Source organism: Dermacentor andersoni, chromosome 4 (assembly GCF_023375885.2).
Source record: "Dermacentor andersoni chromosome 4, qqDerAnde1_hic_scaffold, whole genome shotgun sequence".
Lineage (NCBI taxonomy): Eukaryota > Metazoa > Arthropoda > Arachnida > Ixodida > Ixodidae > Dermacentor > Dermacentor andersoni.
Genome location: NC_092817.1, coordinates 47,000,012 through 47,012,253, shown reverse-complemented (window position 1 = coordinate 47,012,253; position 12,242 = coordinate 47,000,012). Strand labels below are relative to the sequence as shown.

The window sequence follows — 12,242 nt, the reverse complement described above, 5'->3', positions numbered from 1 at the left end:
GATGGAGGCGGCACACCAAGAGGGTCAGAAGCGTGAGTAACGATTTCTTGTTCGGTTCTCGTGGGACGTGCCCGTTGTCTCAGTATCTGTCCTTCCTAGCCCACGGGTGCCCGTATACCCGTCTGATAAAACTCTCAGTTGGCGCTATGAACTGGTGGACCCGCCTCGATGTAAGCCCAGTGGATTTATATGGCGTTGCGCGCTGTTACGCTCGCAAGGTCACGTGTTCGATTCTGACCGCGGCAGTTGCATTTCGGAGAAAAAAAAAAACAAAAAACTCGTGTACTTAGATTTAGGGTGCATATTAAAGAACTCTATAGGGGCTCAAAATTAATCTGGAGTCCCCAACTACGGCATGCCTCAATATCAGATCGTGTTTTTGGCGCGTAAAACCCTAGAATTTAATTACTCTTATTTAATGTGGTGCCGCATGACTGCGAACTTTTGTCATCACACGTACACGGGTTTAGGTGTAGGTCTGGCCTTGGCTTGAGGACTTTGTACGTTTCTTTCTACACAGTTGAGTTTTTTTTTCTTCTTTTTTTAATGGGCCACAAACATCACTGTTACACAGAGGGCACATGCTATGACGAGTTAAAAAAGGGGGAGAGGGGGAGGGATTAACTCTTTTTTAATGTTAGTTGTGTTTCTGCTAATAAGCATCATTTGCCGGTGCGGTGAAGTTCGAGCTGTAGTACGGTACTATTATAAGTTACCGATAGAGTCCTGAATAAGCGTAATTTGCTTTCTTTTCAACTATCCATGCTCAGCTTGTTCTGCTTCTATCGATCAGTTCTCATCTATATATAGGGCTGCCTGTTTCCCTTATCTGTGTAGTCACATTTATATATTTTTCCTTTGATGCAGGTTTCATGAATGCATTGCGCAACTTTTGAGCTTTGAGCGCTGAATATTTTACTTCGGCTGAACATTCCCTGCTTTTGCCGCCTGACTTAACGGTGAACGACGGATTATCAGCGAAGACAGGAGCGGAGTATATACATGTTGTATTGGAAGGCTGATATAGTGAGTCGATGTTGGACGTATGGTTAAGAACGTGGACGATGTTACGGCATGATTGGCCGCTCAATTTGGCCCCGCAATTTTATCGCTATTTAGAAGTGGAACGGAAAATATAGAAAGCGGAATGAACGTGGATATAACTCTTTCCTAAAAAAAAAAAAAAAAAAACTATAATTAATAAAGAACACGAACGCGGCAAAAACGCGCTTGGAGATACGTAAGATGTTTATAATTTATCTGCCGGGGAAATGAATCAGATATGACAGTAAGCAGGAGACGAGAGCAGGAAAAAAATATATCGTATTACTATTAGGAATTAAGTATGTGCCAGAATTATGCAAATACTTGGTTTAAAGCGTTCCAGCTGTTCTCTATGGCCGTTCAGTATCAGAAAAGAGAATATACTCGGGATGCCGAGAATCGGTTGACAGTGAGCAAATGAATGCTTATAGCATATGTATACTTAAGCTTCGGATCCCTTTAACCGAGTGTTTTTGCTGCTGTTGGCACTTTAGCTTGGACTTGTTGATTTAGTTCATAATGAGGATGTAGAGCGGTCGGCGGGATAAACGCTGACTATAACAATGCGCGACAGACTTACTGAATACTCGTGCCGTACGCTACCCCGCGTTTATCGTGCACCCCTGTCTTTGTCCTATTAGTATATGATCGCACGTATGTCGCACATTCTCTCTCTGCGTACTGTCATGAGCAGTGTGTGAGGCTAGCGCGCTAGTCAGGCGGCCAACGCTGTCTGAAGAAAGCATACAGACAGATTGCAGCTGTTATATGTTATATTATAAGAGTGGTGGAGCGCATTTCCAATGACTGAACCATTTCTCTCTGTTCCCGTGTGTCCTGCCATGGGTGTAATTTTTATGTATGATCAGTGAAAGACTAGCGTATTTCCTGTGTTGTCTATCTTTTATTTATTTATTTATTTATTTATTTATTTAGCCTGAAGGATTTCATTGTTCTTCAAGCGCTGGAAATGACATGAATTAGTTCAGTAAGTTCTGGATTTTTACGTGCCTAACCACGACATGATTATACGGCCTGCCGTGGTGGGAGACTGCGGCTGAATTTCGACTACCTGAGATTTTTGCGCCTGCACCCACTGCGCGATACACGGGCATTTTTGCATTTCGCCTCTGTCGAAATTCGACCCTCGCGGCCGGGATTCAATCCCGCGACCTCGGGCTTATCAGTGCAGCGCCATAGGCTCTATGCGCCACCAGGGCCCGTACGTGGAAATGACACAAATGTTTAGTAAGTAGCACAGCTTACAGATTTAATTAAAACGCTTGTCGGCGGTGAAGTTGCCGCGCCCGCCGTATTGGGGCACCATAAAGCCGGCGGAAAACCGCGCGCCTCAACGGAAAACACATGGAGCGTATTTTCGACGCATTTTCTGCGTACTTTCGGCGTCGATCGAGCCACTCGGCGTCGTCAAAGTTCATTTTACGCGACACGTTGACCGAGCGTTGACCAGTCTAAATGTGCTGCGTGCGGTGATTAAACTTAAAAAAAGTACTCTGAAGAGCAGCACTATAGATCAACTTATTTTGGGAAAGTATTCTTTCCAACCCGTATTTTCCTTCGTTTGGGGGTAAAGTGCTGATTTACTGAAGAACATGAAGGCAAGACTTCCCTTCTTGAATTTCTCGCGTTAACCACTGCGCCAGTACGTCACCGTGACATCACGGATTTCAATGCGTGTTCTCGCATTCGGGCCATTTTTGCGCGTGAATGTTTCTCGAAACTTACTAGGTTGAGCATGCGGTTTCTTCAGATTGCAAGTTAATGTAGATCTTATTTACCGATAATCAATTGATTTAGTGTTGATTGGACAGTGCTAAAATTAATGACGTCACGGCAGACTATTTCGGGAACTCCAGGGTGGTGTCGTCACTGCCTTGCATGTTTTGTTCTATTGTTTAAAGAGCCTCATTTTACGACAAGAGTAACCGTTTTCCTATTAGCATAAGCGTAAGCTACTTGCAATTTAATTTACTATAGTCTTATAGTATCCCTATATAGATTGAAATAACGTGAATGAGCGCACCAACGCTGGTTGACACCATGTCGAAAATACATTGCAAATACGCACGTGGTTTTCACTGGTCTTTCTCGATTGAAATACACCTGAAAGACGGAAGCGCATTTTCTTGAACAACTGCTGAATCAGATAGAAACCCATAGATTTCTAGTGACTGTCAACCGAAACCATTTTAACTGTTTCTTTTTCTCCGCTTTTGTAGGCATTGATGAAGGTCGTAAAATTTTTGAAGTGATGACCTCAATAAACAAAATTTACAAAATTGACCTGAGTACATTTCTGCGTGCGCTTTGGCAACGTTTTCTTTTTGTAATTTAATATTCAACATACATGAGCTTTTGCCCATCTATTTATCTTGCGGAACTAAAAAACTTGATTTTAAACTTGCAATGACACGCTATGAACCGGATGGAAGCAAAGGGGCATGTACAGCAAACACATCATGCATGTTTGCTGCACGTATACATTCAGGCGTGCATTTGATAGTTTACGCGATGCTTGAACATATTTGTATAATATGTGAGTGGTTAAGTAAATAATCGTTATATACAATTACTAGGGCCCATGTTCACAAATCTGTCGGTATGCAAGGACAACTGCTGAGAGTAGCTAGGTGCCGGCCAATCACGGCAGCGTATTTTTCATTGGAAAGACGAAGAAGACCCGAGCTAGAGCTTTCGCTTGATCGTAGCTCCAATATCGTAGCGTTCTTATTACTTTTTGGACATTGTTGGACCAGTAACTTGTTTCCTAACCGCTTCCGCTCTATGGAGAAGTGGCATTGCGGTGTCATTGATACAGAGCTCCGTCGCATGCGTACAGCTGACTTATGACGGATTATATGCCCACTGGACAAACTAATGCGAGAATATTATCTGACTCCGTCTTTGCGCTATAGTATGCGAAAACAGAATTTTAGTTAGAGCTTATCAACATTTTACACCATTTTTAGTATAGCGACAAGCCATAACGCATTCGTAAGGGCAAACAAAAAGAAAGAAACCCGGAATATACCTGTGACGGCTGCTTAAAAGGTCTCTTGTTTCTTTTTTTTTACACCGTCACTGCTTTTAGTTTTGATCGGCCTGGCTCGCGAAATCGCTGTTTCCACACGCGTCCTCTTCATTTCTATGCGTAGTCTGCGCGGTTCGGCTTTGCCGCAGAGCCAAGCAACGCCGTCGTCATGACGACCAAGGCGAGACAACCAGGCGGCGTTCGTGTCGTTTTTTCTACTCTCGACGCAGGCGTTGATCTGGAGAAAAAAAAAGGGTGTGGGGGGGTGCGGAACACAAAAGTGCAGAAAAGCATTACAAAAAACGCCGCATCCTCGACTGCAGGCGCCACGCGTCGCCTGTTGCGGGTAGTGCGTGTGTTTTGGGTTTTGTTTTTGGCGGAGTGGGCCGGAGAGCCGGCTGGGGTTATCGCGCTCCAGCCTTTTCCCGCAAGCGCAAGGCGGCCACCTTTCTGGCAGTGCATAAGAGGAGCGAAGTTGGGACGCGATCCAGAAACAAGAAGCAAAAGAAAAACACGGGCAAACTGCTCGAAACGAAACGACATCCACGACCAACTACTTGTGCGGCTGGGGAGCAGCAACCGCGATCGAAGATGGTTGTCGCTGTTTCGATGTCGCGCTACGCCGACGTACTACAGCAGCAAATCCAGATGCGCGTCGGACTTCCTTGAAAGCAGCCGCCGTTCGGGCGTCGCTTGTGAAAGGCTCGAAGGGCTCGCAGTGAGCGACCGCAGTGATTGGGCTTGCGCGATCCGGCAATGCGTCCGGCTTACGACGACTTGGGTCGTGCACAAGGTAGGCGGTGGTTCTGTTTAAACACAACCTCCCCTCGATCCTGTCCCTTGCTTCGCTTTTGCATGTAGCCCAACGTTCGTATTGGTAGATTCGTCTCGGTGGGAAATCTTCGAAGCCCTAAAAATACGCTGAACGTTGCAAAATCGGATCGCTCCCTTTTGAATCTGCAGAGCAGCTGTTAGCGCGTTGGGAGCAATTCGAATTTTCGCTATGATACCATGGTTTGCCGAAGCGTACCTGTAGCTAGTTTCGGGTCGACATTAAATATTTATACAAGAACTAGGTTAAATCTTAATGTCCTGTTGAATCTCTGCATCGAGGCGATGTGTTTCTACATAGTGCTAATTGCTCAGTGCGGCTCGATCGATTTTTCGTCTCGCGTCGTCTGACATACGGTTGACAGAGAAGGCACTTCAATGTAGAGAAGTTTACACCGCAAATAAATGTGAGTCATTCACGCTGCGCAACTCCTTCATTACGAGCTCCAGGCGTGCTACTCGAATTTTGAACATGCACACCGCATATCTGCCACTACCACACCTTATAATGCTTTACAGCAAATGCACGAATGCTTCCGCTGACATAAAAAAAAGAAAGCAATACTGAAGAATCAAATGCACCTCGTTCATTTTACAGCCTGCGTTGCTTCTTAAAAGGAGTCTATATACCCAAGAAGTGACCGGTGATGCATATGTCAGCTTCTTTAAATGTGAAACTTTTTTAAGCTCGTCTTCACGGAGTAGCGGCGCGGCTCTATCGACGAGCCTGTTAAAACAAACACTGTTGTTTTAAATATATATAACAAAATGGAAGACCTCCTTTTTGCACAACCCTTGTTTGCTAAAGGGCGGCCGCTTTCGCTTAGAACAGCTGTCTCCTAAGTTTAGTATGTTTATCTCCTAGCATTCAACCCTAGCTTGCATCGCCTTTCATTCGCTGTTTGCTCGCGGCCAGTCTAGGAAACAGCGCTTTTACTTGGAAGATATAGGCCATGCCACTCTAGTGGAGCCCTTTCTGTGCAGAGTACTAAATTATTCTTCCTGTTTTATGAAGTGATCCCGACTCATTATTCATGTCGAGTTCTGGTGAGTAAATGTAATGTCTTATCGAGTGTTCATCGCGTGTGTAATTTAGCACAATGCAATCAATTTTGCACACTATATTGAACTAGGAGAAACCGGTCATCATATTTCATAACATATATCGAGGGTCACAGGTCCATTGATCAGTTCCTCTATTCCTTATCACCTCTGATAAACAGTCGCCAGCAGCATTCATGAGTGTAATCGAGCTACTTGTGAGATAAGTGCAACAGTGATAAGATGCTAAGAGCTTGCCATCCACTTAAGGGAAGACTTCATCTCATGTAGGGCTTTCAGCTTGTTTGTTCCCCACCTTGCCGTTGAAAGTGCAGCTGCATGCTGTGTTCTTGTGCCATGACATCGGTTGATTTGTTAAAGAACAGAGGGCTTTGCTTGCCGCCGGTCATCTTGAGTGACTAACCCAGTCTGCGTAATTCCACTGACTGATCATTCTTTTCTTGTCTCTCCTGGTGTTTGTCTGTGTGTGTGTAAAAAAAAAGACCGTCCATCATGCAAGCCCCTGAGCATGTTCCAATGCTAGGCTTTGCCTCCGGTTCTGCTGGTAAGACAGCACTCTCTTACACTGTGGGCTGCAGTTGTTCGTGTTCCGTCTGCTTCTTCGTGATTCCTTGTGTGTTTGTGTGTCGCTTGCTCTATGCTGTTTCCTGAAAGATGCATCTGTGTTTGATCAGCTACTCCTTGCACTTTTGTTTTTGAAACGTCTGTTTGAAAGCATGTCAAGTGGCCTCTCTCGTAAGCCCTGTCTTCATGTGATTCTGTCACATTTTTCTGTTGGCAATGATTTCACATGTGTAATGACAGGCCACTGTCAGTGTCTTGTCTGCCATCTCTTCACTACATTTTGTTGATCGCTCATTGTCAGCCGTTTCCGAATAGTTGTACAGCTAGGATCTAGAGACTAGTTCCTGCATTCAGCTGCTAAAACCGCAATTTGAAAGCATGCGAATTTGCCCCTTCATGGAAATTATTTTTATTAGAGTTTATTTAGAGTTTTATTACATCTTATTAGAGTTTATTTTACGCATACCATGGCACTTTCCAGTGAGCCAGAAGACCTCCTCTCCTCTGCCTCAAGCCTCCACCCAAGCATTATAATTTTGTCACGCATGATGCATCAGAGACCATGTTGTCCCTTGCTCACGTAACACAGGCCAAGACGTTAATGACGAATTGATCACTGGCTTGGTAGGTCAAGTTACGTTTGGTGTTTCAACATTTCACTGTTTGCATTTAAACCATCTGTGGCTATTGGCTCAATGTTGTCAATGTCGTCTGTGTATCTATTGTACCTGTCTGCTTTGCTTTCCCATACGTGCTCCTGTATGCGTTATCTGATGCTTCCTACTCGCGTGTTCTCATGCACTCTGTGTTACTGTTATGCCACCTGCTGCATATGCTGTGCTTTGTATGTGAATAGTTCGGGCTGCATAGTGCTACTATTACAGTGCTTTGCTGAAGGCAAATTGCTTTTTCTGGATTAGCGTACATTCCTTGTAAAGCCACCACACTTGTCGCCATGTGTGTTTGACAAATGAGAATTATCATTTTAAATGACACTCTCCTTCAGCGTTGATAAATATATATAAAAGTGCCAAAAGAATCCAGCATCTGGCACTTAAGGAAGCATAAATGCAATGGCCTCATTCTTAAATGTGTAAGACCTTGTTTAGATTCAAGGATATCGTGCGGCCTGTTCAAGCATTCGCGGAGTGAAGAATGTTGTGGAATTTTCTGTCTGTTTGCTTACACTGAAGTCCTTGATGGTATTTGATGTAGCGGGGGGGGGGTGGGGGGGCTGCAGTTTTTGTGTAACTATATTTATCTGTTGCTAACCATTTAATTTGATAACTATGTAGTTTCTTAACCTAAATATTTTGCATTATGAAACATCAGTTTCTCTAATGAAAAGCTGAGGTTAGGGCATTGTAACTTAAATTACTAGCTTCTAAATTTGGTTAATGTAACTATATTCAAAGCAATCATTCATGTAAATCAAAATTGTATTGATGCCGTATTCGTTGTCTCTATTATTTCACAAGTCAAATTTGTACATTTCATCTAGCATGGTAACCACGGAATACATTACATTGTTTTGTGTAGCATGCATTAATGAGCACTGGGACATTGCATCAGTAATGCCATAATAACTATGATTACAACCTCACAATATGTGATGCAGTGAACATTAGCCATAAAAGCACAGTGAACAACATATCTGTTGGATAAAGGGACCACACTGACTGGTCCTTGTTGGAAAGCATGGTATTTTAACTACTACGTTATGGCATTTGACAAACATGATGACCTGAGTCGTTTTGCATAGTGCATGCCTGCAAGCCGAAAGCCATTCTCTAGGCAGGGAGGGCACCAATGCTCTTAAGTACATCCCGTTCAAAGGAAGCGTGCCCATGTCCAGTGTCAGCGGCAGAATTTATGTTGCACGATGTACGTTATGTATGTCGTAGACAGCTGTTGGTGCCTTTGTACGATTCCTTCATGTCCCGCAGCTGCAAGTGCGACGTTCGTGAGGCACTTGTTGCTCATCACACAGCTGTGTCTTGCGCCTGTGGCATGCCTAAGCGGTGTCCTTAGCTCAGACTTTTAACTGATGAAAGAGCTTCTAGCTTAAACCTCCTTTTATTTTTACAGTTGTTTTTGAATTTGTACAGCGGCTTTGTAGTCTTTACCACATTTGCCACATGGTCACAAGCTCCAAGTTGTGTTTTCTCAAGCTGTCAGTTTGACATTGAAAACTAATGAGGTCCTCCAAAACAAGAAAAAGCAAAGCTTCACAGTGATTCATGCCACATCTTTTTACACTTTTTTAAATTTTACGGGTAATGTCTGGATGGTATAATTCTTTTCTTAAGCAAGCACCACCATTTCATTCATAATGTTATGCAAAACCAAATTAGGACGACACAATTCATGTCATTCATATTCTACAATTCTGTAATGATTAATAGTACTTACCCAGATACGTTTGATAGTGGGCTCTAGAGGAAGCCATAGAAGGTTGTGCTGTGTACATAGTAAAAACCTACTTGCTCAAATTTTGCAACAAGATGTACTTTGTTTCTGAAGTAACTTTCTTTTCACCTGATGCTATTAGAGTATGCAATGCACCAGTGAGTAAAGAATTTTGACATTTTACTGTTGCCCTGAGACATAGCATGATTTCCTGAGTGATGGTTTTGTGTATAATGGGCAAATATAGGTTGTGTACGCATATAAATTGAAATATCAGTAGTATGGCCCTAAACTCGCAACATTCATGGAAAGACGTCATCGCATAGTTAGGTGGATATTTAGTTGTCATTATGTGCTGCCAAAGAAAATGCAAATCCATTCACCTGCTAACAAGGAGCTAGAGTTGTTTGAATATTCATGATTTTGAATATGAATAAAATACTATTTGTGAGTTTAAGTATTCATTAGATATTCAAATATTTAACCCTGTAATGTCTGGAAAATTAGAACTTGATCTTTATTCCTTGTCATGAAGAAGAGAACATTTGTAAAAGAAAACAGTGAAATATTGTTCTATTAAGCTAAATTACTGTAATCAATTAATTAGTAAGTAAATTGCTGAACATATCCACTTTTGAAAACTCATTCCAGCATGTCAGAAGTGCTACTCTAGGCTATACCATGAAATTTCCGAAACATTTTCCTGGAAACTAACAATTCCTTTTGTATGTGCCATGCTCATTGAAAAAAACCTTAAATATGTGCCCTATTTCTTGTACTCAATGAAAACATTGAATAACTCGATATGTTTTGAGAAGGACTATTTTTCTCACTATGCAAAAAAGTCATCACTAGTAATCCCTCAATGCTTGTCAGCAAAACAAAAGTATGCTACACAATAATATGCATGAGCGCCCAAACTCCTTAGTAGGTTGAGGGATGAGCAGACACATGCGACTTGTTCACGACACTAAATGCATTGGAAATGGCAGTGCGGATTAGTAGGACTTGCCCTTGGCAATATTCATACAAATTGGCCGGATAAGTCCTGCGCAAGCTGGGGGTTAAAGGGTTAAAACAGATGAGATATCAAGCTAAGCATGGTGTAAGTGATACGCTAGCCATTACAGGGTTAGTTATGATCAAATATAAGGCCTTACTTCGGTTATTATAGCAACATATTAAATTCAGTATTCAAATATTTAGTTATGGCATAATGTATGGTCTTACTATGGTTATTGGAGTCTTTATACACAAAACAAGGGCCATGCATGGGCTGTCTGCCTACTGGCTGCTTTAGGTGGGCTCCAGAAAGTAGTCGCATCTAGCCAAATGTAATCCACTATCCTGCTAACCTCTTTCCTGAGTAAAGAGTGATGTATCACAGGAGAAAAAGTATTTTACCTTTAATAATGTATCTTTGTTCTCTCAGTGGAGCTTGCAACATTTAGTACAACGCTTATGCAAGGTATGATGTTGCTCAATTCTTTATACCTTTAAAACTGTTAAAACATGAGCTGCACTCATAGTAGTTTGTGCCAGTATTGCCAATGACAAACTGTACTCATTCTGGTCACAGCTTCTGCATTGCTTATCGGAGACGAGGCGCACTTGTCAACTCAGTTATTGTCATGCATTTCAGTTTGTGTACTCAAACATATTATTTGATGTTTTCAATTCATTTTGCTGTCATCTGTTTGGATAATTACACTCAAGCTTTACAGATGCACCGAGTATCTTTTCCAATGCAGATGCCTTTTGTTTACGTTCTGAGTGAATGTAAGAGGTAAACTGCGCATGTAATATACATTGCGAATCTGGGTATAGTGTGCAAGAATTCGTTGGAATAAAAAGAAAAGCAAATGTACTTTTTAATGAAAAATAACTTGAGAGGTATAAAGCTACTAAGGAAAAATCACTTTAGGTTCTTGGAGTGCATGCATTTGTGCATGTTTTATATTTAATTCTAGCTGTCCATTTATTTATTTACTTTTTACTGATTCTTTCATTAATTTGCTTTTTATGTTTAATTGTCACATGGACGAAAATTTTCGCAACCTCTCACTTCTTTCATTACAATAAAGTGAGCAACAAAATTGCAAAAATGTGTGTTGCACATTCTTAACCACCAGGGGCCCTGAAACACTTTGTCAACATAGTAACAAAACGTTGCCGTTCTGTTGACAGGTGATCCGAATACTGCACTGCATGCAGCAGGATAATCACTACCTCGTGACAAAAACTGCGAAATATTGCTTGCATGATGGCTTGCTCGCAATGCCATCATGCTGCGTCATTGAAAGCAGCTAGCCTGCCAACGCCATTGGCTGATGTTGTGATCGTGAGAGCATTCTCAGTAATACATGATTGCTCATCGTGAGTTAAATAAATAAAAAATATATATGTCTGCCATCTCAAATAGACGGAAAATTTATTTTTTCTTTGCGCATAGCTGTTTCAGCTGCACATGGCCTCAGAGATTGCAGAGGCGCGCTGCGTTATGCAGCCCACTGCCGCCGCCATGGGGTGCTGCAACGAGCCCTTTTGCCACCATGACACTCAGCTTTTGGCCAGGGCTTTGCTCTCTTGGCTTCTTCGCTGTGTAGCTTCCAGTGTCCTAGCGGAGGCGAAAAGAGAGAGAAAGCTGGGTATCAGCGTGATAGCTCCACTTATAGTTGAAGTATTTGAAAACTTTTTATGGCATGAGATTTGTGAGATGACATCCTTTAGCAGTGAGGCCATTTTATGATTAGTTAGAAAAGTGTTTCAGAGCCCCTTTAAAGGTTATTATTATTATTATTATTATTATTATTATTATTATTATTATTATTATTATTATTATTATTATTATTATTATTATATTAAAAAGCCGTACTAATTTCGCTCGAAATATTTTACGAATTGAAATGCTTCAGAAACATGTTTTAAGGGGTCCTGCAACACCTTTTAACAAAATCAAAATGCTTTTGTTATTAGAGAGCACTATATTAGTATTATTTGACATCGAAAAGTAGTCGAATGCATCCATTAGCAGCAGGGTTATTGGCAATCAAAGTTCATCTTTCATCTCCGCAGTACTCCTGAAATGCTTGCACTATGGAGTCCATGGCAGAGCGGGGCGGCAACACTCTGCCCAGTGCATATCATTGTGGCATGCACTTTAATATTCAGTTTGGATCTTCACATGAAACCTCCTGTTGCCACTATTTACAGTTTTGGCACACACTACTTGCTATCATTCTATCTGTGGCGTTCAAACATGTTCATATAAACAAAGCGT

At 41.9% G+C, this 12,242-nt stretch overlaps 1 protein-coding gene and 1 long non-coding RNA gene across 4 annotated transcripts in view; one reads left to right on the top strand and one right to left on the bottom strand.

Annotated features, from left to right (window-relative positions):
* Positions 1 to 12,242, top strand: part of ATP8A (ATPase phospholipid transporting 8A1) — a 123,429-nt gene that overhangs the window by 40,431 nt on the left and 70,756 nt on the right. Inside the window, exons 1-2 of one of the 3 annotated variants that reach the window (XM_050184193.3) lie at positions 4,380 to 4,889; positions 6,472 to 6,533. The exons of 1 other annotated variant lie outside the window; for it this stretch is intronic. In XM_050184193.3, the coding sequence (XP_050040150.1) occupies positions 6,482 to 6,533 (52 nt within the window). In that variant the 5' untranslated portion in view covers positions 4,380 to 4,889; positions 6,472 to 6,481. Of the gene's footprint in view, positions 1 to 4,379; positions 4,890 to 6,471; positions 6,534 to 12,242 lie in introns of those variants that run through there. One more of the 3 variants, XM_050184194.3, reaches the window with a different exon arrangement.
* LOC129386185 (uncharacterized) lies at positions 3,981 to 12,180 on the bottom strand. The gene is made up of 2 exons (XR_008613649.2): positions 8,298 to 12,180; positions 3,981 to 4,334 (listed from the first exon to the last, which is right to left on the bottom strand). It is a non-coding gene; the product is annotated as an uncharacterized lncRNA (long non-coding RNA).